The sequence below is a fragment of the Anoplopoma fimbria genome, chromosome 16, assembly GCF_027596085.1.
Source record: "Anoplopoma fimbria isolate UVic2021 breed Golden Eagle Sablefish chromosome 16, Afim_UVic_2022, whole genome shotgun sequence".
NCBI classification, from domain to species: Eukaryota; Metazoa; Chordata; class Actinopteri; order Perciformes; family Anoplopomatidae; genus Anoplopoma; species Anoplopoma fimbria.
This window is the reverse complement of record NC_072464.1, coordinates 15,982,231-16,010,017: the sequence shown is the minus strand read 5'-3', so window position 1 is coordinate 16,010,017 and position 27,787 is coordinate 15,982,231. Positions and strand designations below refer to the sequence as shown.

The 27,787-nt window shown below is 38.8% G+C and overlaps 1 protein-coding gene across 1 annotated transcript in view; it reads right to left on the bottom strand.

The window, feature by feature from the left end:
- Window positions 1–394: 394 nt before the first annotated feature.
- Window positions 395–27,787, bottom strand: part of LOC129104178 (receptor tyrosine-protein kinase erbB-4-like) — a 292,380-nt gene continuing 264,987 nt past the window's right edge. Inside the window, exons 21-28 of the mRNA XM_054614730.1 lie at window positions 16,178–16,333; window positions 13,875–13,950; window positions 11,883–12,029; window positions 9,238–9,335; window positions 8,434–8,604; window positions 3,941–4,190; window positions 2,885–3,013; window positions 395–2,756 (exon numbers count right to left, since the gene is read on the bottom strand). Of these exons, the coding sequence (XP_054470705.1) occupies window positions 2,086–2,756; window positions 2,885–3,013; window positions 3,941–4,190; window positions 8,434–8,604; window positions 9,238–9,335; window positions 11,883–12,029; window positions 13,875–13,950; window positions 16,178–16,333 (1,698 nt within the window). The 3' untranslated portion in view covers window positions 395–2,085. The remainder of the gene's footprint in view (window positions 2,757–2,884; window positions 3,014–3,940; window positions 4,191–8,433; window positions 8,605–9,237; window positions 9,336–11,882; window positions 12,030–13,874; window positions 13,951–16,177; window positions 16,334–27,787) is intronic.

The window sequence follows — 27,787 nt, the reverse complement described above, 5'->3', positions numbered from 1 at the left end:
TATCCCCCAACCCAACCTCTCACTATCTTGGTATTATTTAAAGTGGGGATGATCCTTTGTTAGTAAAATGCCTGATGAAACAGATAACACGAGGCCTCAGCATCTCACTGTAAATCATAGTTGGAAAATTATGAAAAGATAAAAAGACAGAATTGCTGCAGAGTTAGAACAGCAAAGTAATTTGGCTGTGTAAGAGCATTAAGTGCTATTAAATTACCAACCCCATCATGAATTAGGCTTCAAAGTCATTTGACGACAGATGCTCTTGGTCTCAATAAGAGTTTTCTGTGGCATCTGGCAGTATTGTACAGAAAGCTAGCCATCAGTGAACGGAGTGATAACTTGTAATGTCACACCATCAATGTCAAATACCAATAGAAAAGAAAGTGTCCCATTTTCTCATATTGTTTCATGGTAAAAATCTTAAGACAGGTCTGTCAGTCTCTCCTCCTGTTCCACCTTCACGCTAAGAGACAGAGCAAGCCCTGTAGTCGTGACTACGTGGTCAAAGTTAATTTTCTGCTTTCATGACATACAATAGCATGGACACAGAGAGGTGCAAAAAACATTTATCCTTGTCTTTTGATGTACTTCCAGTCACAGCTCGGTTCACAGAGCCTTTTTTTTCGCATTGTATCTGTCTGGTAATTGACATGTAATTTGCTTATTTACAGCTCGGCAGGGTAAGCCTTTTTGCCACAACCACAGCGCTCTTTTGTGTATGGGTGTCTGTGCTGTTTGCGCAAGAATTAGTATAAGTCAAGGTGACAAAGAAAACAGATCCCTGATTCACAAAAAAAAAAGTTCTGATCCAGATTCCAAAATGTTATATATTTCCCTTTATATGCACCATCCCCACACTTCTTCCCCTGTTAATATATCTGTCCATTCACAAGCACCAGTTCCAATGAAACATTATTCCTTGTAATGCAGTTACCTTTGCTTATGTCAGTCAAGATGCTGGTTACATTGATCTTATGAAGGATATATTGAAGTGGATGATTTTCTGGCTCTTCGGAGCGGATTGTTGTGGATGAAAGTAGAACAAGAAGGACGTGGGATGTTAAGAGTCATCTTCTGAGAAGTCAACCTTTTAAATCCCACCTTAGCCAGGCCAATAATCTGCTGAAGGCTTTCCACCAGCTACTGGCTGATATCACAGCTTTCCATACAACTGCAGTGACATTTACTGTGCTGTTGACCCCTTTCTCTGTACTGCAACACTGGCTGCCATCATCCACATACACACAGTCTTCCAGAACAAGGTCAATTGCATGGCAGCAAGCTTATCTGTCACTGTGCGTGTATTTACCTTTGAAATAATGAATGGATGTTATTGGTGTGTCAAGGCTGCAGGCATGTTAACATGTTTTAGATATGATATGAGCAGTGTGTAATAAATGTTTGAATTCCATTACAAGTGCGGCAACATGTAAAATAAAAGGAAGCATGTGGGCAGACATGCAAGCCACATCTGGGATCTTCAGCATGACTGCAGGTTTGCTGGTAAGTCACGACACAACTCCATGTGCATGTGCCATTTGATTGCACACAAGCAATAGCTATGTGTGCATACTGCAATGTGTACAATTATCTGAGATAAAAATATAAAAAGACTGGCAAAAAATTGATGGGTGTATAAAGAAAACCATGTAAGGTCATGGCGATAATCATCTCTTTGGGCTAACCTTAGTTTATTATTTTTCTCTGATTAAACTTCTCATTTCTTTTTATTGTTTAGTTTTGGTGCTGTTCTGATACTCAACATGGCAGGACAGTGTGCTGCAGAATAGAACCAACCACAAAGAGAAGTGTCTACTTGCTTTCATGTCCAAAAATGAGGCTAAAAAAGATGGTTTTATTGTCGAGTGAGGCTGTCAGTGACTGTATTTGTAGTCCTGTCAAGAGGAGGCAGAACCTTAGAGTGAGACTAAAAGACTTGTAATCAGACATAACAGAGAGACGTGTTCAGGGAGGGTGCAAGGAGAACCCAGGTTGAGAAGTACTGCATGAAAACGAAAGGACTGTTCAATATCATAACCCCTTTCCCTCTGTTGATCCCTCCTCTGTGCTACAAGTTGGTCACTACACTACAGTGTTCCTCTGTCTGTATGGAGGTGGTGGCAACACATTGCCAGCTTTCATAGCAGCCTCGGACAAGTACTCCTGGTTTTCGGCCACAGCAGGGCGAATGCGTCCATTCTGCCGGTAGAAGAAGCGTGTGCTGCAGTCCTGCAGGTACTCAGGGTTGTGCAGTGAGGACTTTGGGGGTAGACTGTGCTGCCAGTATTCAGGATTGTCAAAAGTAGCCTTCTTGCCCTTCTTATCAAACATGATGGTGCTGCTGGTGATGCCTGAGTGAAAAGCGTGTCCTGAATGTCCCGGATGCATGGTATGTGATGGATACGATGGGTGGGGGAGGTGGCCAGGGGGAACTACGTATCCAGAGGAGGAGACCGTGTGGATTGATGCTGATGGGTTGACTGTCTGCGAAACTGATGGGGCAGCAGAGGACCCAGGGCCAGCGATGGAGACTGCACCAGCCAATCCATTCTTGTCTCCAGGGTTAAGGAAGGTATTCAGGTACAGTGGCTCGTTGATATACTCATCCTCTCCGTGGGTGGACAGGCTCTTAGGGGGAGCGGCAGCTCCAGCCATATGCAGGTTGTGGCAACCCACCCCATCAATCACTGCATGGGCATCACCATTCCTACGACGTGTGACGAAGGGGTTTTCCTCTACTGGGTTGAGATGATCTAGAAAAAAAGGTAAGATAGTAAGATCAGCCAATGTATTTTCATCTATTTTAAAGCCGTAGCTATTGTAGCCACCAAAAAATAATATACATGCTTACATAGTCTGCAATAGTTATCAAAAATGTAACCTGAGTTGTTCTTGTCTCTCATGGCAGTCATGTAGCCATCCTGGTCCTTGTCTCCTTTTGCTCCTCGTTCTGCTAAAAGACCAGTTGGATCGGCACTGTAACGCTGTCCACTACTGTCCTCCCCTCCACCTGGTAAGCAAAAATCGGGGAAGGATGAAAGAAAGGAAAAATATGATACTTTAGAAACCATATCTCCAGAAAAAGATGATCCTAGACATAGATTTGTGGTATCTGTCTCCGTCATCCTTTTAATGCAATTCTAGCAGCTCTCAACATGGCTGACGTATGAGCTGGCGGCTCGTGGCTAACGGTGCAAACAGCACTTACAGTACAAACTACAGCAAATGTGCTGATAGAGCTTACAGTTTTTACTTGATGGGAAACCTGCAGTACGTAAAGTCAAAGAAGGGGGAGAGCCTGTGTGCTTGCTTGAAAGTTGTTTTCATTAATGAGTTATTGCAAAAATGATGGTTCATGGGTTTTGAAATGGTAATACCAACTTGTTCCATGGCTCTGGTGTAGGAACAACCATAAATTAATAATACAATTTAATGAAACAATCATATGTCTAATATTAGTTTATGAAATTAAATCAATAATTGAAACATAGAGGTTTAATAGGCATGTTTGGTTAAAATTTCTCCAAGCAACCACAATTTATTTGGCAGTAATGCAAATTAAGTCACTTAAAACATCTAAATACAATTTTTTAATAAAAAAATTGTATTTAGATGCAATGGATATTTAAAAAAAAATATCCAGTGCTACTTGGTCCATTATACATCTTAGGGGATTTAAGCAAGCATAAAACAATCAATAAACTGAATTCAATTACCCAAAAAAATCAAAGACCCAAAGAGTTTTTCCCAAAATTAAATTAAAAAGATTAAGGCTGTAAGAAGAAACTTCAACATGCAAACTTTCGTCAAATGTTTGTATTGCACAAAGCATCCAAACTCTTACCTATCCATTTAATGGGTGAAAAACACACACATGTAGTGATGAGATTGCTATTCCCCTCAGTTTCTCCAACTTTTGTAAAACACTTTACTTTACCTTGTCCTGCAGTGAGAGCTGAACCAGGCCCAAGGGTACTTGACCTTGGGGAGGCCTGCTTTCTCAGGGTTCCATTGCAGCGAGGGTCATCCTGGTTGCCACGGCCAAACCCACCACCAATCTGTCCAACTGAGGACAGGTCCTGAAGCGGGAGGCAGCCTCCAGACACAGGTGGAACAGAGACCACTCTGGGGAGGTTGGCCAACATGTCCTCCATGTTGAAACTGGGGTCCTGGTAGCCATACTGGTTCTAGTAGAAGAAGAAGAATGAGAGGGTGAGTAAGGGCAGGAAGAACTGGGGTGTCGAACACAATTACAAGAATATCATTTTACCAAGCAAAAGTAAACCCAGAAAAGCATAAGTGGGGAGTTATAGCAAAGTTCTTTTCGGATCTTCTATGTGTGATTAAAGTTCAACTTAGTGAGGAAATTGTTGCTGTTTTTGAGGAAATTATTGCTGTTTTTCAGTCTTTGTTCTATACTCTGGTTCTGAAAGCAGGTTATTTAGAAGTTAAGTATAACATATAAAAAACAAACAAATACATTTACATCAATGAAACTTGACAAGACCAAACACAGTCTGTAAATTCTAAATTGTATTTGTGCTTTAAGTCAAAAACATTATTCTTTGTACCATTGTTCATCTGTAACATTCAAATGTGACTGGCAGGGGAGACAGTAGTGCCAAACATTGATATGGCAGCATGAGTGCCAAGGACAATTTAATTAAAAGGATTTTAATTAAAAGGCTCCATGCAGCAAAGTCTTTAAGTAGCCATATCAGCCCTGGCCTGCTGTGAGCATTTGTGTCTACACTCATAACAATGAGGGAATTTTTAGAATCTCAATAGGTCATTTATTCTGATTTATCATTTATCCCAGGAGTTTTCTGTTTCACATTCACTCGCTTTCTCTCCTTTGCATGGTCTCTGATCAGTCTTTTATACTATTATACTAATCAGATATAAAAGATTGACTTTTTTCCCGGTTGCATGTACTGTATGTATCCTTGAACATGCAAGTTGATAGAATTACAAAGGCAGCTTAAGTTAATGGATTTCTGGACTGGCAATGAAGGTGCAGGTTCAAATCAAACTTATGATCATAAGTTTTTATAGTCATTTATTTATCAGGTTCCCCCAATTCTTCATAAGTTTTGGCATCCTGTATACCACAAGAAAGTGATGCCTCAGGCCTGTACAAAGAGTCAGACACTAATAGCCTTTTCTAAGATATAAGATATGGGTCAATCACTGGTGGGAGGAATACTGACCATTTTTATTTTATGGAGATGTTTTTGCAGTGAAATTGTCAAATGTATTAAGATATCAGCACCAAGTTGCAGCAAATAGCAGCTTTAAACTAAAGTTCTACTACTAGTATGTCCTGGTCAAACCCTGGTTATACGTGATGCTATAGTATAGTATAGTAATGCACAAATGCCCCAAAACTATAAATAGCTCGAAAGACTGCATCATACATTTTCATTGTCAGTGGTCTCTACTTTAAACCTGAAAGGTATAAATAAAAGTTATGTTTTCATTCCCCTTTAACTGCATTGATAGGTATTAAAGTATTAACAAAAATCTTTTGCCGTGAAGCCCATAATGGAACTCAATTAATAAATTGTGGAAACAGGGTTAACTGTGGGAAAGTGAAACATCACACTTACATTTTTTGAAGACTCAAATAAAGTCCCAATCAATAATTCTGCATATGGTGCATGTGGAGTGTTTTGGTCAATATTTCTCGCAAATTCTCAACTGACATTGTCAGACATGAGAATGCATTTTAAAGGTTCTACAGGATTCATAGCATTATAATGGCGACACAACTATTTGCAATGTAAAGATATATTGCAATCATTTCGACCTGAGCAGAGAGGTTGCTCTCCGTCTGTGTGTGTTGCAATCCGAGCTTCTCTGTGCTTTGTTTACATTGCAAGGCCGGCCTTGAGTGCATGTGAGTCTCTTTGTTGTCCATCCTCACATTTAAGCACTGTTGCCGTTCTTTGCACCGTTAGCGCTGTTAGTATCATTAGCTTTGAGCCATCAGCTCAGCCATTGAGAGACACAGCCCGGTATCATGGCAGTTCGTGAAATAGTCGCAAAATGCAATCTATTGGTTTCATGTACAGGGACACAAATTTTCCATTTTATTTTTGTGTTGTTAAGCACATGGAAACCTCAATTTAGTATCCTTTTTTCGTGTTTGACACACAAATTAAATGCATCCACATGACTATGCAACGGTCAGAGCTGGTGACATAGTATTATTAGGAAAGAGCACTTATGGTGGGCAGGAGGGGAGATGGATGGGTCTATCAAACACAGGACTTTCAACCGTGTGTTTGTTTGTGTGTGTGTGTGTGTGTGTGTGTGTGTGTGTGTGAGAGTGAATTAAGGAAAAGCCCTTTCAGCTATGCTGTGCAACCATGCAATTGAAGATTAAATATGTAAATATTGCATTTAGTTGACTAAAATAATTAAGTTAATTACAATCATCTACATGATTTATGTGGATAAATGTAATCTGTATGAAATTAATCAAATTAATTCAGTATCAGACCCAATAAATAAGACCAAAATCAGAGGAAGATATTTTTACCAATATCCCTGCCTAAAATGCACAGGACACAGTTGGAAAAGGAGTCATGTCTCTCATTGGCATTCGGAAGGCGTTTTTATCCTGACACAAACACAGGGGGATATTGGAATCCAAAATGGCTGAGTTGCCTGGCTGTGTGACTGGTTTTGTGATAGATTTAAGTCCAAAGATAGACGGTGAACATTTGAACAGTTGAACAGTTTAAGTACAGAGAGAATCTGGCTCTACACCCCAATTTTGGAGAAAACCATTACCATAGTTTTGCAATGGAGAAAGAAAAACGAAAACAGACAGAGAAAGAAAGAGGGAGATGAGAGTGAAACTGAGAGAGCAGTGTGAGCCGGTTTAAGTTCTCAATTTTTTGTGCTTGAAAAGGAGAGTCCTGCAGTACATGCTGTGAAAATGCATTCCAACATCACTTTAAAGTCCATCTGAAGGATCTGAATGACTGCTTTGACTTAACATCGTCTCCTTTACCATCATAGAAAATGCTAGTCACCCTGCTGCTATACACTCAAACAGCTATGGTAGTAAGGAAAGGTTCATGTAAAATCAAAAGATGAGCATCTCAATTCTAACGTATTCTTCCAGGAAAAACAAGTATTGAGTTGAATATTTAATAATACAATACATATTGTACTATATAGGAGAGACATGTCAGCCTGTGTGTATTGACTTGTAGTGTGTTTTCATTATATGTTTAATTATGCTGAGATGAGTTTACTTCTGTTATCTTCATTTTTTTGAATAACCCTTCCTGACTGACTTACTGAAAAAAATTGCTAATATGCACATGTTTAACCGTTGGACTGAGAGAGTTATCACCTTATATATTAATGGAAATTAGCAATACCAAAGTGATATGGAAGTTTTAGGACCTACAACATCATGTTTTATGGTAATAGTAAAGGACTCAGCAGGACTAGTCACTTTAATAATAACTTTCCATTTAAATGGCAATTGGAAATTAGTGACACAGCATATTTGCTGTATTGAAGATTTGATCATTTAAAAATGACTGACTCCAGATAATCCATGGTGGCATATATGAATAAATTACTCAAAAGTAACGCACACCAAGCGTTGTGATGAGGTGCTGAGCACTGGAAGCAGACTTTTCAGCCATCATGCCTTCTTCATTGTTGATCTTTAAGATGCATATATGAATAAGGAATAGTTTACTATTGTAGGTCAACTTTTCACTTAGCATATGTGTTATACAATGCCATGAAACTATAGAGATGAAAATGGCCTTGTTGGAATACATGACACTCAAGTTTCTGCAAGCTGATTCAAGGACATGATAAAAAGGCTTGCCTAGTTTGTTACAGAGGTTTCTTATCCCAGTCCCAATTGTTACGTTTGATTCTGCATTCATATTATTTAGTTTTTTACTGTTTGAAAAGTAAATTTGATCCTTTCTGTGATTCAACACATTATAACCTTCCACCACTAGAAGGTTCAAGTATAAGAAATAAGTCAAAGATATAGCTGTGGCCAATAATGTCCTCAGTAGCTTTTTGTTCAGATGGTATTGATATGTTCCATTAACTACCATCTACCAGCATGTTGGGTGTGGAATTCCTGATGTGGGAGTTTTATTACAACTGCATGAACAGAAAGTATAATATATTATGTGAAAGATAGGGTTTATTCATTAATTAAGTCTCAATATATTAATTTGAATATATTGAATATATTAATATTTTGTAAAACTTTATAGAGAGGATTGAGGATTAAAGATCAAAAGGCTTGATTGAGTTTTTTTAAACCGTTTTAGAACAATAAAGCTTTAGGAAGAGATCTTCTATTGGCCAGAATGAATGGGAGGCATCATTACATTGATAAATGAATTAAGGTATTTGGAGATTCTTAAAAGAGAATACCTTGTTGGAGTCCATGTGTGCGCGGGGGGTGTATGCCAGTGGTGGAATGTTGAAGGAGTGGGGCACCAGGTACTCTTCAGCATCCATCAGGTCATCCAGCTCCTCCTCGTCAATGAGGCTCTGGAAGAACTTGCTGTCGTTGGGGCTGGGCAACTTCATGCGGTCGTCACCCTGAATAAAGTTGTGTGTGGATGGACATCATGTGCATGTTCAGTAATTTGTATTAGTAGTTAAGGATTAAATAAATAATGTAAATAATCCGGTTTCAATTGTATTAACTTTAATGCCCTTCACAGCCTAATGGAAATTATTATATTAAATAATCCTTATTCCTATTTTATTATTCTAATTTATTTTAAGTTATTCTGAAAATATTAAATAACAAGTAGATCACACATGCAAAGGCAAAGTGGTAAATATGACTTGAAGAGACATAAATGCTTGAGTCTTCTAATTAAAAAGATTAAAAGGAATATTTGTGTCATTATTATTTGACTCTTTCTGATGATATAAGGTTAGCGTCACTGCATTTGTTGAATAATTTAAGTCTATAGCGCAATCATTTTAGCTTTTCACAAGTAATGTGATAAATACTCAGTATATTTTCTCTTCTATATATAACTTATAATTAAATAAAGTCAATATAAATTGGAATAAAATAAAATAAATACACAAAACCAAACAAAATTGAAGACTGGCCAACTTTCACTTTGAAGGCAGCTCAACTATGCTGGTTTTTAGACAAATATAAAAAGACGTGTCATGTAATCCAGTTCGTGTAGTATTTCACCACGATTTACATACCTGGATGACCAGGTATCTTTGGGGATCTCGGGCCATCCGAGTGAACTCTGCAGCCAGCTCCTTGAACTTGGGCCGACTATCTGCATCGATCATCCAGCCTGCAAAATTTGTTTGTGTTAGTGTGTGATCAATATGAAGTTCAAAATACATATATAGGTATAAATATTCAAACCTATGTATGCTTGATACTTTTGCCAATAGGCCTTCACTTTAAATCTGACCCTATTAACATGCTAAAGTTTTCCCCCAGTATGTTATTTTCTGAGGGAAGCACAAGCCTCATCTACACCCATTAAGATCACTTTACTTCCTGACTCACGGGTAATTTAAAGGCCCTATGTGGGAGGAAAGTGCTATAAGTAGTGTACATGTCAGCGGTGATAAATTACAGTATTCTTGTATTCTTCACTCTTTGGTGTTGGGTTGTTCCTTGATAGACCATGTCAAATATATATGCCATGTTCTTTCCTTTGCCGTTTGCATTAAAACATTCACAATGATTTGACTTTGATGGGATTCCTTAGAGCCCAAATTAACCAGCCTGTTCTCACTACCAAGTTATCAAATACAGCGGCTTAGTCGGAGGCCCTTTGCATCAAATGATGACGCTTTACGTGGATACAGATATTGCAAATATAAAGTAGGAAGTGAAGTGATGCAATGTGAAAAGCGATAAAGTCAGAGTAGGAAACAAGACCCCAGGAAGAGCACATTTTTCCTAAACCTAACTTATTAGTTTGGTTTTCTGAACGTAGCCAAGTTGTTTTCTTGTGAACACAGATACATATTTTGAAAAAACAGTGTATGCATGGAAGAAGCAGAAATTGAAACAAGCAAAGCCGACGCTAGATGGGTATGGCATCATAGTTTGAAAAGTAGGACCACGGACCAAGTTGCCATAGTTGACAAGTTGGGAGTGAGAATGTGTTGCAGCTGAAATAACACACGTTTCATTTCAAATACATGTGGCTACAGTGTGGATTATGATTTTATTCAACAAAGGGTCTGATGAGTACAAGTTAGACCTATGTAGAAGGCACCTACTACAGCACCTCCACCCTTTTAGGTAGATTAGTATTACTCCCAATCCAACCCTACCCACCCATTCAAACTCTGTCAAAGTATTGCAACATGTGAATGCAAAACTGCTAAAAACAGTCATGCTATGATCACTACTGATTTTTAAAAATCGAGTTACAAGAACATCAATACCTGTACCTCTATATCACTTAAGATCACATTAAAAAAGAATGAGCTGACCTATGATAACCTTTCAGTGCAATTTGTCATCAAACATGATGCAAACACTGATGATATAATTTCCCACATCTAAATGTCTCAAAATATTTTCCAAGATATACAAGTTTATAATTTAATCCATAATGAACAATGACACAATTTTTATTGAAGTTCTTTTGATTGTAATAATTTTTTCCAATCTGAAGATAAATACTGTTTCATAAAGAATGGCCATATGGAGTAATTTGCTCTTTTGCCAAGTTCTCTGTGAACACATAGGTATGATGCCAAAGCAATCATGTGATCTGGCCCTGAGTAAGGCCTGTCTAGGTATCCAGGGAAATAAGAAAAGGAGATTGAAAGATAGAGATGTGTGGCTTTACAAATAGAGGTATAAGAGATTTCATATGTACAAATTATCATCTGGTATCTTGGTACCTAGTGTAATGCCATTAAAGCTCCCGTATGGAAGTGCGTTTCCACCACATGCGTCTGAATATGTGGGGGCATGAGCTCTGTGCATGTATATTGGTGCTAAAAGAAAGGCAGATAACAGACAGGTGACCACGACCTCTTCCTGCTGTGCGAATGTGTCTTCTTGCCAGGTTGGCACCGGTTCAGGGTGTCAGAATGAGCCAAGGTGACAGTGAGGGTCAGGGGCTGCAGCTTGGAGACTACAGGACAAGGCAGGGTCGGCACTGGCACCAAGCCCTTGTCCTAGTAGCAGTGGCCAGAGGTTACAATGCCACCTGTGACCCCGTTGCCTGACGGCGTGACAGCAGTGACCGACCAATGATGCCAACATGTTGGTGTAGGGGGTCGAGGCCAGCTAGAAACATTTGTTCCTTCAGTAATTTATCTCTCCCAAAACTACCCAAAAGTAGTTTTTGAAGGGTTTCCCACTACTGCTGCCATCAGATAGGTGTTAAATTGACATTCATATGGTCACACTGATAATAGAAAAGTAAAACATTTAAAAATACTTATAGAATAGCAATATTTCAGCTTTAAAATGTCGTCTTTCTCACCACCAAGACCCTCTTGTACAAAAAAAAAGCTGTTGTGGCATTTTGAAAATCACTCACTAACTTTCTAAAACTGTGATTTTTTTGCCTGCTTCAACTAAGAAACAGCTGGCCATCTCTTTATCCTTGAAATCCATATTTTTTTCTACTGGTTTGAAGCAGCTATAGAAACAAAAACTGGATCATGTGCAATACACTCCTATACAGAGGCTCTTAATACATATATGTTGTTGCTTGTAATGTCAAATAGTAGTAGTTAGAGTGTCAGAAAGAAGCTGACTTAAAATTGTATTCTTTTGATGCTGTGGTTTATGGTTGTGTTTGATTTGATCATGGAATATTATAAGGACTTTAAAGTATTATGCCCACCCATTTACTTACATTTGACCATGACCATGTAGACGTCGATGGTGCAAATGGGAGGCTGAGGAAGACGCTCTCCTTTCTCGAGCAGGTCTGGGATATCTCTGGTGGAAATCCCATCATACGGCTTCCCACCGAAGGTCATTACCTCCCAGATGGTTACCCCTAAAAATAAGAAGAAATAAGGAGGAGAGAGACAAATTAAAAAAAAAGAAGATATGACTTAAATATCAGAGACCAAAGAGGAGAGCTCAGTAATGCAGAGCAGAAAGAGAAAATATTTTCACAGGGAAAAGGACAAGTGAAGAAAAGAGGAGTAGAATTGAGATGAGATGCAGTGGGGAAGTAGAAGGGTGAGAGTTAAGATTAAAGAGTTGAGCAGAGCGGGTTATACATCAAGAGCAGAGAAGAGACAAGTAAAGAGATAGGAAGAGAAAGAAGTGAAATAGTTGAAAAGAGAAATGGGAGATGGACCAGAAAATGTAAAAAAAAAGAAAAGTGAAGAGAGAAAGAAAAAAAAGAGCAAAAGCAAAGATGTGAGAGAGCAGAGGCAATCAGAGGGGATAGGATGAAAAGACAGGAGAGACGAAAATGAGGAAGCAACAAAACAAGGAGGGAAGAAGAGAGGACAAGATAAGAGAACACAAGTCAACTGAGGATGGAAGATGAGTGGAGGAGAGGAACTCATCAGAGTCTTAAAAGTCATCAGTCAATCTGAACTTTCAGAACTCCTCAGCCTTAATCATGTTAGTGTTAATGAGCTAATGAGTGGTAAGCAGAGTGAATGCACACTATAAGATGGGAGTATAATAGCCCCCGGTCATAGAGGACCACTGGGGACATGTGCACTGAACCATACCGATACTTTTAATCAAACACACATTATTCTCTTTGATATGACCCATCTTGCTTCTTTTTTTTTAATCATTGTTAAATGACTTTTAGAGTCGTTGGTAACTTTAACTGGATTCTTTTTATTTTTTATAAACCATAAAGATCTCATAAGACGGAAGGATAATGGAGAAGGTTGGTCTCTAGATTTACAATGATTTAAAGGAATACATCATTCAGTTTGCATTTAACAGTGGTTGGGATCACCACAGTTTAAAAGGTAGTAAGAAATCTACACAGTGCTACAATGGCAAAACCCGCTGCAGCTTCCTCAGATCTATAAATGACATGCCTGTCAAGGAAGCAGTCTGGAGTTTATTGTACATGTTATCAACAGCATTACCTCACAAGATTAACCTGCATTAATAATCTACAGCATTCCTGATATCTTCTTTTTAATATGTATTTTCCATTATTCTGCCTATTAATAATAAGTCTTGTGTTTGTTTTTGTGGTTTCCATTGCAACCATTGTGCCTCTCTGTCTAGACGATTGGCGACCCCGTCACTCAGTGAAGGCCCTCCTTTGTTCTGACCCTACAGTGGTGGAATGAAGTCAGGAGAGCAGAGTTCCTGCCCATCTTCTGCCGCAGGCTGAAAACCCACCTTTTAAACCTTACTGTATTCACACACACCATGTATTATATTGCAATTCCTTTAAAAGCTAAAAAAGTTAAGGCAAGTCAAGTCTATTTATCCATAGAAAACATTGAAGTATTGACTAAAGTGCTTTACACAACATTTAAAAAACGATAAATAATCTAAAAACAAAAATGGTAAATAACCATTACACAAAATGAAAGGAACCTCTCGTTAAGCTTGATAACATTTTTGACTATCCAGCATTCGACTCCCATTTTAACACTTGTCCTTTAGCACTGAACATACTTTAACTTATTTGTTTAGAAGACATGCAATTGCACAATTTTTATGTAAATCAAACTGTTGCTCCTATAACAAATTCACTCATTATAAGTCACTTCGCATATAGGTTGAAAATAATGTATTTCAATGTGACGTTAATAGGAAATTCACTGAAAAAGATATCCCATCTGTCTCTTATATGAAAATATTGTGTCACTAATGGTTATAAATAAAAATAAATAAAAATGAAGCTTACCGTAACTCCAAACGTCGCTCTGGTGAGTAAACTTCCTGTAATGGATACACTCCAGTGCCATCCATTTGATGGGCATCTGCCAGGTAGAAGCACAGCACATCAGTATATTATACAGTGCATGACGCAACATTTGGCGTTAAAAATAGTTTAGCTCTTTCTCATTCCCTTTAATAAATTGATAAGGAAACTGATGACATTCATTTTGGAATCAGTCTAAACTTCGAAAATCTGTTGATGATGGGGTGGTAGGACTGTTTTGCCAGAACTGACTATGTAAACCCTGTTTGAGAGAAGAGCGATAATAAAGGAAAATAAGGTTTGATGAAAAGGAAGACAAACAAACATACACATGCATAAAAGCCAGCCTTATGTCACCGATATATATGAACAAGGCCTCTTAGCGGCACTGTGTAAAAATGACATTGCAGCACCAATTGAAAGTCAAGTCTTTCCTGTTTTTATATTAGATGGTTACATTACATTACATTTACATTACAGTCATTTAGCAGACGCTTTTATCCAAAGCGACTTACAATCAGTAGTATATTACATATCATTCACCCATTCACACACTGATGACAGCCTACCATGCAAGGTGCCACCATCAGACTCTAACTAACATTCATGCAACATCCGATGGCAAGCCTTCGGGAGCAACTTGGGGTTAAGTGTCTTGCCCAGGGATACATCGACTGCCGAAGTCGGGTATCGAACCACCGACCCTCTGATTGGAGAACTACCTTGCTCTCCACTACGCCACAGCCGCAGCCAACATAACATGTTTTTTTCAACTTGAGAGCATGAATCATCAATTTCACTCTCAGATTTTGTAATATTTCCCCTCAAAACCCTGTCCTCGCACTCAAATAGCTCTTGCTTGCACTTCAATTTGCTTTGCTTCTGCTGAAACTCTATGCTCCGATGCAGATATATCATTGCTTGCACAGATGTCCTGGGCTTTTGCTTCAGCCGTTCTCTTCACACTCGCCGATACTTATTTTTTTACTATAATAGCTGCATCGACCTCCTGTCGGTGTGCTAGAGGGAAACGCACAGTGGTGATGGTCAGTGGAGCAAGTTACATTTAGTGGCACAAGTAGCTGCTGCATATCCCAGTGAGAACAGGTTTATGTTGTTGGGAAGTTTCGCCAACCAGTGCAACACCAGTCCTTTTATGTGGTTTATGCCTGCAGCAGCATGCTACTATAATAGTCAAAAGGAAGACTGTACTCTAACAAGTACAGCACATGCTCCTGCCATGGGGCAGGGATTTAACATTGGTTAACACAACACCTGGCTTTCTATTGGTTGAGGAATTTTTAAGGGTTATTACACAATAATCTAAGAGCAGCTCACAAGCACACAGAAGCAGCCCAAGTGTGAGGAGAAGGGCTGAAGCTGGAGTGCAGGAAATCTTTGCAAGCAACAATATATTTAGTGCATTTATACAGCGAAAGCAGGGGCTATTTCAGTGTGAGGGCAGGGTTTTGAAGGAAAGCATTACAAAATGTAATGTGAAAGCAATGAGTCATGCCCTCAAATTAATAGACCTCACTCTTGAATAAAGATAGGCTCACTGGGACAAGATAGGTTTTCCTTCGAAGAAATGGTTTTAAAACAAATCACGAAAGAGGCCATTAGCCCACGTACAGAAAGCTCCAAGGACATGTTTGTTTACTACTTAATAGAGTTCTTCATCGCCCAAAAGTAAATACAACAGTCCAATAGAGCAGAAAATAATCACAATGACTCCACTAAAACTGTCCTTTGTGATGGGCTAAGCTCCTCCCTCAGGATATAAAACAGGATATCATTTAATATATCTATGTATTATTTGTTACATTCTGTTTAACAAAGAAAGGAAAGCAATGTTTCAGTGAAGCCTGATGTACAGTATGGGCACACTGATATCGGTTTGAAACTAAGTACTGGCATCCAGTAAGAAGCTGGTACATTTTTTAATTAATACTATAAACAACTGTTTCTTTGGTAGTGTGTCAATGTATTTTTATTCAGCTTGGCCTCTGAATCAACTGAATTCTCTCACATCCACTCATCGAAGCGAATTTCCCAAAATGTCAAACTATGTCTTTTAATTTGTTCTTAATATATCCAGAAATAAAACAAATACTGCCCTTTGCCACTTAAAACAGTTAGTCTCATTCTACCTTCCATAGTCTTGCACAGTACAGTATGGGACGAAGATGTTAAATGTCATGACATACAAGTTATTATTTTTTAATGCATGGAATTATTTCTCTGACAGTGTAAATGACGTGTCACAAAGTGATGACAGGATTTACCTTTCCTCCGTCAGCATTATACTCCTTCTCATTAACATCCAGCAGCCGAGCCAGACCAAAGTCGGTGATCTTGATGTGGTTGGGAGACTTGACCAGGACATTTCGGGCTGCTAGGTCCCTGTGGACCAGCCTACGTTCCTCCAGATACATCATCCCCTGCAACACACACAGAGACACAGCAATTATTTTAAATGGAGTTCATTTACATAAAATAAACCTATCTGCAGGCATTAGTGTGCACTGGTAAGCAGGAAACCACAGACATGCAAGTCTGGCTCCTGTTCAACATCCCCATCTGTCTTCATCATCATCATCACTTCCATCATCAATGCCCCATTAGAATTTCTATAATTATTTGAGGAGTCATCACCATTACCACCACATTGTTATTTTTATGGTTTTAATTTCCATCAGTCAACAACTAGAATGTGGAAAGTCCTCTGTATTGCCAAATGCTTGACGATGTAATAAAAGCAGCATCAACCCGGTGGAAGGTTTTCAATTAAAAAAAAATACATACGAGTGAGAGGCATGTTGGAATAAAACATTTCATTCAATACATTTACTGAACAATTAGAGTCAACATCTCTGAATTTCTTCCTGTCTATACCTTAAATGATACTGATTCAAAGACAATTGTCTGACATTATTAGATGTTCCGACCAAGTTTCCATTTGATTAAACTACACAATTCATTTCAGGGGAGAGTATAGATCCCCCTCAAATCCACTTGGAGCATCAAACATAGACTACAATTGAGACATTGAACTCGCACACACTTGAAAAAGACAGATATATTTGCCAATAAGAGTGGTTGTTACTTATCTTTTCTCAGCATTCTTTTACTAAAATGTACTTATTAAAGAAGTATATTCAATTTGCAGCATCAATCTGTCTGTGTCAACCTGGTGTTAGCAGATACAAAAGTTCAGTCTGACATAAAATGCGCATAATGTCATCAAGCTCCTAAAGAACAGCTCTGTAAAGTTGTGTCAAAGCTTTTCAGTTGCTGCATCTTGTGCCCATTGTGCATCAATGCAAGTGGGGACCTGAGTAGAAAGAAAGATGGGACCTGAAGGGAAAGAGAGATGAGGGAAAAAAAAACTTTCAAATTGGAAGAGCAATAACAGAAGCCACTTTGTTTGAAGTGGCAAGAGCACAGAAAAACATGGCCTTATTTGAAACTATAACAAATTGGATTTAGCTTGAGTGGCTGGAATGAAAGGAGGAGTGGATGGAGGAAGGTGAGAGGGGGAAGGGTGGGTAGAGGTGGGGTTGAGTGGCGACAGTCTAAGAGGTGAGATTACATGGGTAAGGCTATAATCACACTGCCTCATTTGGCTCCCTCCCAGGAGAGAACATGTGGTTTCAGCACACACCTGCACATTAACACACAAACCCACGTAACTGCAGATGTGCTACACACATGAAGATACACCTGCATATGTGTATGTATCTGTGTGTGTGTGTGTGTGTGTGTGTGTGTGTGTGTGTGTGTGTGTGTGTGTGTGTGTGTGTGTGTGTGTGTGTGTGTGTGTGTGTGTGTGTGTGTGTGTGGGATGGAAAGAAGTTGACAGAGGAACTGAGAAAAGATCATATTGAGCTGGTAGAAAAAAAATAAAAAAAATCTCCTTTTGAATATCTACTTTTATCGACATTGATAGAATCATAGATAATGTGAGGAAGGTTAATTAAAAGTGAAGATTTCTTTGTGCTTATTTGTTATAAAGGCTGTCTTCTGTATGCCTGTTTAATTCAAACCAAACTGTCCCAATTTAGAGCAATGATGTTGGAAATTGGAGAGAGGCAGCGCCAGATCCCTTGAGGCTTTAACCTTAAAGTGCCCTCAATGGTTCGTGGGGTCAGGAAACATGGGGAAGTGCACAGCCCTCTCTCACTGATAACATACAGTATGATCGTCATCTACTGCCGTTTATGTTTGTGTGTAGGAATATTATTACTGGCCTCAAACTCAATAAGCTCTTATGTGCCAATGTTAGCTCAGCTGTGAACCATTGTTGCCAACTTGGAAATATGTTAAACTGATACTAGATTTATGAACTCCAGGCAGCTTCATTGAAAAATACTAATAAAAAATATATGTTCCAATAAAGAGTGGGTGTTGAGTGCCAATACATTTGGTGATAAATGTTCAGTACAATTTCTGGTTCTTACGTGTCTAACTGAAAGAGGCCTGTTTCCATTATTTAACAAACAAAATCTGAATGTAGCAAATTCATATTTAGACTGGTTTATGACCTCTACTGCTAAATACTTTTTGAACAGCCGGTTCCTAATCTCCTCACCTATTTTTAATGTTATGAGGGGACATTATAAGTTGTTATCATTATCAACGTAATGCTTCAGACGGGCCAAACTGCCCCACTACTTTGTGAAAGTGAAACTTAATTTTGTGAACTTTGACCAAACATCTTTTGCAGGTTAAGCCAACAAAAACTACTTAGTTAGGTTAGGTGCTTGTTAGTAACCTAGGTAACTTGGCTAGAGACATACGTATGTTACGTAAGAAAAGTACGGTAAGTTGCCTTTTACTTTCACAAGGGACATGAGCAGCAGTCACCTGGGTCAGAGTCCTATAGCCCAAGACCACCACCCCATGAGGACTTTGTTGTTCTTTACGTCACCAGACTTCCCCCTATGCTCCTGTTATGCGTATTCGTATTGCTGCTCCGCCATGTGAATTCATAGAAACAGTCTTCTGTACCTAGTAACTAGTAGTTGTAGCAGGCCCCTGGCAACCCTCTGTGAGGCTGATATCTGCTGATCATAGTCAAAGAGGGTGATCTCCTTAGAAAATAGCTGACAGCTACATTTTGGCACTAACAATGATGTTAGGTGTGCTGCAGTGTGACCTTATATTCAAAGTTTAGGGGGAAAAATTTGGGGAAAGGAAACACAAATGTAGACAGAGGATGCTGATCAGCATCAAAACACACTGAGTGATGAAATTGATTCTTCTCTGTGTTTTTCCTTCTCTCCAGTGTTTTGTACCGCTCTTGCAAGTATGAGTTGCTCTGCGTGATACACAGAAGGGATAGAATTGTAAAAAGGATAAAGGTTGGGATTTGACATCATTGCCAACAGTTTCCAAATCATCAGAGTTTACGTGTGTGTGTATGTCATGGTATACACTGCCAGGTTTCTGACAGAATCTTATTTGTAAATAAATCGCACTCGGTAATCTCCTCGATTTTCGAGACAATTAAGCAGAGGAGGGAGAATGGATGGCTTGGCAACCCATGCATTTTAATTTGCCAGCACAATGAGATTGAGAGGGGGAGGTGATGGAAGTGTGCAGAGTGGGAGGTGACTGCAGACGTGCGTGAGGAACAAACTTTTTTTCTTTTTCTACTCGTTTGCTCTCATTTACTGCCCTCCCATGTGGACATGACGGGAACAACTCACTGCCAGACGTTTGTAATTGCAGCAAACCTTGATGCGACAGCCGGGGAGATGCCAGTTGTAGGAGTCGTATTTCAGGTATGCCACCGAGGAAAATCCACGGGCTTCAGACAGACTCTGTTATGATCGCACCTCCAGACACAGGCTGCTTTGCAATCAGTAGGGATCAGGCCCAGGCCCAGGCCCTAAACCCTGCACACCAAGATTTTACATAGAAAAGCCAGCCAAGGAAAGAATCGCAATGCAGAAGTGTCAAAGCTTTGAATCACACAGAATTTCAGGAAAAAACTATTGTTACCAGTTTTTATACTAACCCAGTTACAAGTTGACATCATAATATTACATTTTCTTTTTGTGTTACTCTAGCATCTAGCTATGAAAAAAAAAAAAGCCTTCCATGTAACCTTCAACAACTCTGCACAACAACCTTTGTTATCCATGTTTTGGGTAGGCTATTGTCACTGCAGCAGGGGTAGACATTACAGATCTCTTTTAAAGGGAAAGAGTACAAGCAAAGTTATTCTTGAGTGTAAATGGTTGTGAAGGAAATCCGATTTGGACAAAAAGAAGGGAAGATGAAAAGGGCCTAAGCAGTGCTACAGGTCTGTATGCTGGATGCTTAACCACACTCTCTCACCAGTCAGGGAAATTATGACTGTCCCAGAAAATATTCTGACTTCCCGTCATGGTTATTTATGCTTATTTCAAAGAGTCATGTGAACAAAACCAGAGTGGGATTGTCCTCAGATGTGTTTTGTGAAGACAGATTGGGGGCTGGTGGCAAAGGGCTGGAGTTTAAATCAATAGGAGAAAAGCCAGAAGTGGTGGCGCCCATTTTTCACCGACTGGCACTTCCTACTGTTGTTTATTTTAGCAAGATAGATGCACACACAGAGTCGCACACAGAGGAAGCTGTCAACACACACAGTCAGCACACACACACACAACACACACACACACACACACACACACACACACACACACACACACACACACACACACACACACACACACACACACACACACACACACACACACACACACACACACAGGAATCTATAATCAAGTGATTCATCCTTATTCAATGTTATTCATGAGGAAACACTTCTAATGAGATTGAACATCCTACAGCGGCTCTATAAACCTCTTGCGTGTTCTCTGTCTTTAGTTAGGTGATCCGCCTCCGGAGTTGGTGTTGGAATGACGTCACTTCTGTGGATTTGTGCCCATAGTGATACAGGAGGAAATGAATCCTGAATCTAACAGCATGCTACCAAACAATAACCACTTAATACTATTTATCACCTTAACTCTTAACTTCCTTTTTTACAATTTTCAAATCAGATAGGTTAAAACAGTTCCATTTGTTTAGGTATTGTGAAGTGTGTGGCGGTGGCATCATGTACTTGATTTGACATCATTTAATACGGCTACAGCAATATTTCATGTCATTCATATCTATTTAGATTTTTGTAATCCATGGGTAATACGAAAACATTCTGGGGCCTCTTAACTGTTCATTTTACATCTTAAAAGAAATAACAAACTTTTGTAACTACAGGTATACATATTATAAAGCAATTATTATTTCACTTAAAGGATGTCAGCTGTTCTGAGATACAGTACATCTCCTTTTCCAGTGCTCGACACCAGACTCTGTACAAAATTGTAATTACTATGAATGAGAGTAATTTTGTTCTCAACACTGAAAGAGTGCATGACTCATCTGTGCTGATTATGTCTTTATAGTAAAGCCTCTTTGGCTCATTTTATCTGGGATGCCAGTATTTCTGGAGGGCACAGGATGTTTAGTGACTGTCTATTTTGTGTTATCATGTTGTGAATAATGTTGCAGTATTATAGGTGGCTCGTGACACCAGTGCAGCATTTGCTTGACGTAGCGCATGTTTAATGTATGGTTTGGATATAAAAAGATCACAGTGGGCATGGGAGAAGGTGAATCACTGTTTAAGGGATGAGGTGAAACGAATCGGACCCACGTGGAGGAGGAACTTAGGGGGGGAAGGGGGTTGACGATAACACAATACTGATGAAAGCAGTAGGCTTTCATTTCATTTTGAGCTCCCATGTCAGAATGAATTTAGAAAACGACATTACGGGGCAGCTTGAATATGATCAATTTGTCTGTCCTCAAACTGTGTTAGCAGTATATGAGGGGAAACCTTGTCTATATACATTTATTCTCTCTGATGAATGCCTAATGCAGAATCCACTTCCGTACCTACAGCGGAGAGGAGGGTTTGTCTCTTTTATATGAACAAATACTCCCATGTGTGTAAAGGAGGCACAATAGGCAACCATCACTTTTAATTAATAATTAGACGGCAAAACAATTATTGTGCTGATTAAAGAAAAGGATAAACAGATATGGATCCCGTGAAAAAAAGTGTCTGCGTTAAGGGATTTTTAATTCAAGGATACTTTTTGTATAGCATTGTGTGTTATGATGGAAGGTTAATGCCAGTCTTCATCTCTACTTGTGTCCCTCGTCAAATGATTTTTGGCCTCTGACACCAAATCAGAATACTGGGTGAAATTAAATATTTGCTAGAATTTCTGTTGATCTGCTCAAAAGGAAGAATTGTTCTTGTATTTTTACAATAGTTTATTAAACATCCTGTAGAATGATCACACACACACACACACACACACACACACACACACACACACACACACACACACACACACACACACACACACACACACACACACACACACACACACACACACACACACACACACACACACACACACACCTAAACCTAATTCTAATCTGAACCTTAAAACCAAGTCTTACCCCTAAAAACAGGTCTTTGAGAGAAGTAAAGACCGGCACAAATGTCCTCACTCTGAAGGTCTAAAACTCAAATTGGTCCTCACAAAGATAGAAATACAAGTGTGCACACACACATACAGAAAAATGCACATTAGCGCGCCTAGACAAGCCTCAATTGTGCGTAAAGCATTTATGGATGCCTCGGAGCCAGCAAGCTGGCCTGAATCGTCCTGTAGAATGAAATCTCTCTTCCCTCTCTAATGCTGCTATTTCTGGTTCAGCATTAATAAAAGGGGTAAGAGAAGCAATTCAAATGCCAGTTTAAGTCAAGTTATGGTCTGTACTCACTCAGTGACCACCTATATACATTTTGTGACCTGTGCTCTGATGGAAGCAGGGATATATGCTGTAATAATAAATTATGAGATTAGTTTGTATACACACAGAACAAAATAATAATTAAACCCTAAAGCTATAGGAAGCACTTGGTTCTAAGTCCTAAGGGGATACAACAAACACATGCATGCAATCTTGTGAAAACAATAATTAACATAAATCTAACCAATCCTTACATTATTTAGTGAGAAATTGTAATTTTGTCTAACTCCTACAATATTAAGGAAAAATTTGTGAATGCCAAATGCCACTTTATACCGGGAGTAATTATTTTGGGAGCAAACATTATACATTAACAGTATACAATAGCCAATACTCTTTTGTAGTCCAAATGTCTATTGAAATTCAATTAAATTATATGAGCTTTAAAGTATGAAAAACAAAAATAAGTTTAATTTATCAAAAGCAGCTAAAAAATATAATTAAAAAAAATATCAAGCATGGGGACCTTAATCTCAACCTTTTTCAAATGTTCTCTCCAATTTGAATTGCTGAGCTCTCTCAGGATCAACCTCTCCAGCTAATACTGGCTTATACTGTATCTCTACTGTTATACAGCGGCTGTGGCGCAGTAGAGAGCAGGGTCGTTCTCCATTCAGAGGATCGGGATACCCGGTCGATGTGTCCTTGGGCAAGACACTTAACCTCAAGTTGCTCCCGAAGGCTTGCCATCGGTGTGGACTGGATGTTGTATGAATGTTAGTTAGAGTCTGATGGTGGCACCTTGCATGGTAGCCCTGAAATGTAATACATATATAAGCTTTGAGCTACTGATTGTAAGTCGCTTTGGATAAAAGCGTCTGCTAAATGACTGTAATGTAAATGTAATGTAATGTAATGTAACCATCTAATATAAAAACAGGAAAGACTTGACTTTCAATTGGCAATGTTTCTGTGGTGCTGCAATGTCATTTTTACACAGTGCCGCTAAGAGGCCTTGTTCATATGTATCGGTGACATAAGGCTGGCTTTTATGCATGTGTATGTTTGTTTGTCTTCCTTTTCATCAAACCTTATTTTCCTTTATTCTCTCATATCTCTCTTCTCTCAAACAGGGTTTACATAGTCAGTTCTGGCAAAACAGTCCTACCACCCCATCATCAACAGATTTTCGAAATTTAGACTGATTCCAAAATGAATGTCATCAGTTTCCTTATCAATTTATTAAAGGGAATGAGAAAGAGCTAAATTATTTTTAACGCCAAATGTTGCGTCATGCACTGTATAATATGCTGATGTGCTGTGCTTCTACCTGGCAGATGCCCATCAAATGGATGGCACTGGAGTGTATCCATTACAGGAAGTTTACTCACCAGAGCGACGTTTGGAGTTACGGTAAGCTTCATTTTTATTTATTTTTATTTATAACCATTAGTGACACAATATTTTCATATAAGAGACAGATGGGATATATTTTTCAGTGAATTTCCTATTAACGTCACATTGAAATACATTATTTTCAACCTATATGCGAAGTGACTTATAATGAGTGAATTTGTTATAGGAGCAACAGTTTGATTTACACAAAAGGTATTTTCTGAAGTGTAAAATTGAAAAGCCGTATTGCTTTATAAAAGCATTACTTAAGGTTATTGGGCTGAATGAACTTGTTACAAAGTCTCATGGAATTTTTACAGGGAATTTACAGGTTATAAACAAATAAACCTGAGTTGTTCTGCAAAACCTGGTATTTTCCTGGACTTGTAAACTGTGCCCATTTGACAATTTTACTGACTTTTTTTAAGCACCCAGATAAAAATAAATGAGTTACATGCCCCTTCACATCTATTTATTGTGTGAATCTTCCAAAATAAAGCGTTCAATGTTCATTATCACACCCTAAAAACAATGAGAAAAAATGCCACACTTATAAGCTTGTTCATTGTCATTTTACCTGAGCTTGCCAAGGTCTTCCCTACTTCCCACACTACTATCAACATAGGGCCTCAAACATACAAGGTGCATTAGTGATTGACAGCTCACATGACTGATGGAGCCGACCACTTTCCAGTTAGATGCAAAGTAACATCTGTGACTGCATAAGATCACAAAAAGTGTAGTGCTGCTTAGCTCTATCCAGTAGGCTATAACTTGTTTTTTACTTTCCCTCTCATTGACCTGTGGTTGGAAGATCAGTGAGGGAAAAACCTAGTGTGTGTGGAAATCTATTGCTTTTTTTGGACATCTTTGAGGTCAGGTCAGGCATCAGGTTCACTCATAGATCCTGCTCAAGGACAGTTCAACAGGGTTGATGTTTGGCAGCATAGAGGCTTGAAACAAGATGCTCTGGTTAAAAAAATAAAAACACTATTCCATGCCCTTTCACCGGTATTATAAGTAAATTCACACCAATGCTTAGTTTCAATTCAATATTGCAGAGGCTGTTTCCTGTGACCATCGTTTAGAGATCACAGAAGACAGGGGGAATGGATGCTGCTACGATCCTGGAATAATCATGGACAGCAGAGAAATTATTTGTGAAAAAATATCAAATGACATAAACGTGCTTGAAGAGGTTATTTTATTTCATGACATTGGTAGTCTAGATTGGAGATGAGGATAGGATGCTGAGGGAGAAGGGGAGTTGTGTTTTTGCTGAAGAGCTGTCAAGCAGCCATCACTCTAAATGGGATTCAACCTCTTTCCTGTAACTGTCACTGCGGCAGCTGAGCAGGGAATGACCCACACTTGGCCACGGCTGTTGATTTTTAAGTTAACAATTCTGCCGTCAAATAATTCAAATTGTCAGTTTCCAGTGGAATAATCAGGTCAGACTGAATCCAAGTTAAGCTCATGAATGTGATTAGATGGTTTGGATGTGTTCTTTTACTTGTGTAAAAAATAGGATGGGCAATAACAAATTAGAAAATCTGATGGACTGAGCAAGCAATAAGGAACAAATCCCATCAACAATCCTCAAAGAATCCCAATGACCTCTCTTTTGAGTTCTTTAAAGTATTTTATCCAGCCAATAACTTTGCTAATATTTCACATATTATCTCAAGCCTATAAGCCAGTTCTGGCACATCTTTTATGGACTGATGCATTTTGAGCTTTGAAGAGAGGACATTTCTTCTCTGTGGTACACATTAAGAATTCAAATTTAGAAATAATGAAAAACATGTTTTCACCTTGCCTCTCAGGTTTTCGTACATAAGTGATTGATTTAATAAAGAGAAATAAACATGGCAATAGAGGAGAGGGAAATATAAATAGCCCTTTTACTTGAAAATAAGCTAAGAGTTTAGAATATATTTTTGAAGCCCTTCATCCAGCTAGCTCTTATGAATGAATGTATGAAGAATATAATTTGACCTCACCACCCACAGAAGGAAGGACAGAGTGAAATGCTCCGGCAGTAAGAAAAAATAAAGAACAATGTCACAGAAATGCAAATAAAATCAGATCCATCTACAGCCGCTTTAGGTGGGAATTGTCAAGTAAAATGTAGTTAAATTTTTTACCTAAATCACAATTTCTGGCTTCATAAAGGAATTCCCAACACCTAAAGAATTAATAGTAATGGTTCTATAATTATGGTAATAGAAATGACTAGAAATGTAAATACACTCAGCTGAAACTGAAGTTAGCAGGCACTTGTTTGAATCTTCATATGTTTGGCTTCAACGGATTCAGATTACTTTCCTTCACTAAGAGGGGGATGATAGGAAACAATGCTAGCAAACTGTCTGTGTGCTTTAGGGATATACAGACTTAATATTGTTTTGGCTGACAATTAGATGAACTGTTTATTACATACTTTTGGGTGAAAAATTTTAAAAAGCAAAATTCTGACGATCCAAAATGAGAATGTTTTCCACAATGAAAGCTGGACTCACCAAAGATACCTTTAAGTCTACGCATTCCTATCTTTTTAGGGTTTACACTATGGAAATGTCTAGTTTTGTCCGTGTTTACAGTATGTATGGTGTATAAGGCAGGGTCATAGATGTTGGCAGAATGATGCCAGCATATCATTAACATCTATGGTCTGATGGGGTCGGCAGGGGTTTAGGTGAGGTTGGATAAAGGGAAGGACGTGCTGAGTAACACATTTAAGACCAAAAAAGGAAAGGACCCAGAGCACCAAAAGAGCAGGTGTACATATGGTGAGGGCAAATAATTACAAACACTCAGCAGAAACATCCATCTTTCTCATTGTTAACTGAATCATCTCATACTTTTTTTTTCCTGTCGCTGTCTCTGCCTCTGCAGGGGCATCAGTTCATTAAATTCTAAGAGAAGTCCCCGCATCAAAAAACCTCAAGGGTCATTTTCTCTTACATATCACAAAAAAAGACGCAAGATGTGGAGCAGCTGATTCAAAGGACTTACACAGCCACAAACAGAGGAGCAGCGTGTCATCCAGCAGCCATTGGCGCCTTAATAAATCCCTTTCAGTCTTAATTACATGTTGGGGGCTTGTTTCTCAAGGCAATGAAAACAAAGTGCGATAGGTATACTATGTACACTTTTACCTTGTGCCTTAAATACAACTTCCACACTCTCCAGGTTGACAAAATACTATCTTATGGTCAATGTGATAAATTAAGAGATATAGGTAACAAAGCATCTGCTGAAAGGTATCATTGGCCTGAATTTTCCACTGATGTGATTTCAATTTTAGATAACGCTTGATTTTTGCTCTCTATTATAATGATAAAACACTTCACAGCCTGGACTTAGTTGAGTTATAATGTTTGGAGGGTTAACTCAATAAATTGTATAACGCCCTTTATTTGCCTCTCTCTCTTGGTGTATCTCCTTTTCTTGCTCTTACACGTGTTTCAATACTTCCAATACTGCCAGCTGTCTGAGTGCTCATCTCTCTCTGTGTCATAGATAAACAGTAAGTTATGGGCCACATTGCACAGTGTTGCACACTTGGTCATCACTGACCCACATAGAACCTGGCTATGAGATGTCAGGGACTGCCAATTCCTGAGGGAAATGCATCAAATTATTCTTGCTAAGTGATGGATGACTGATATTAC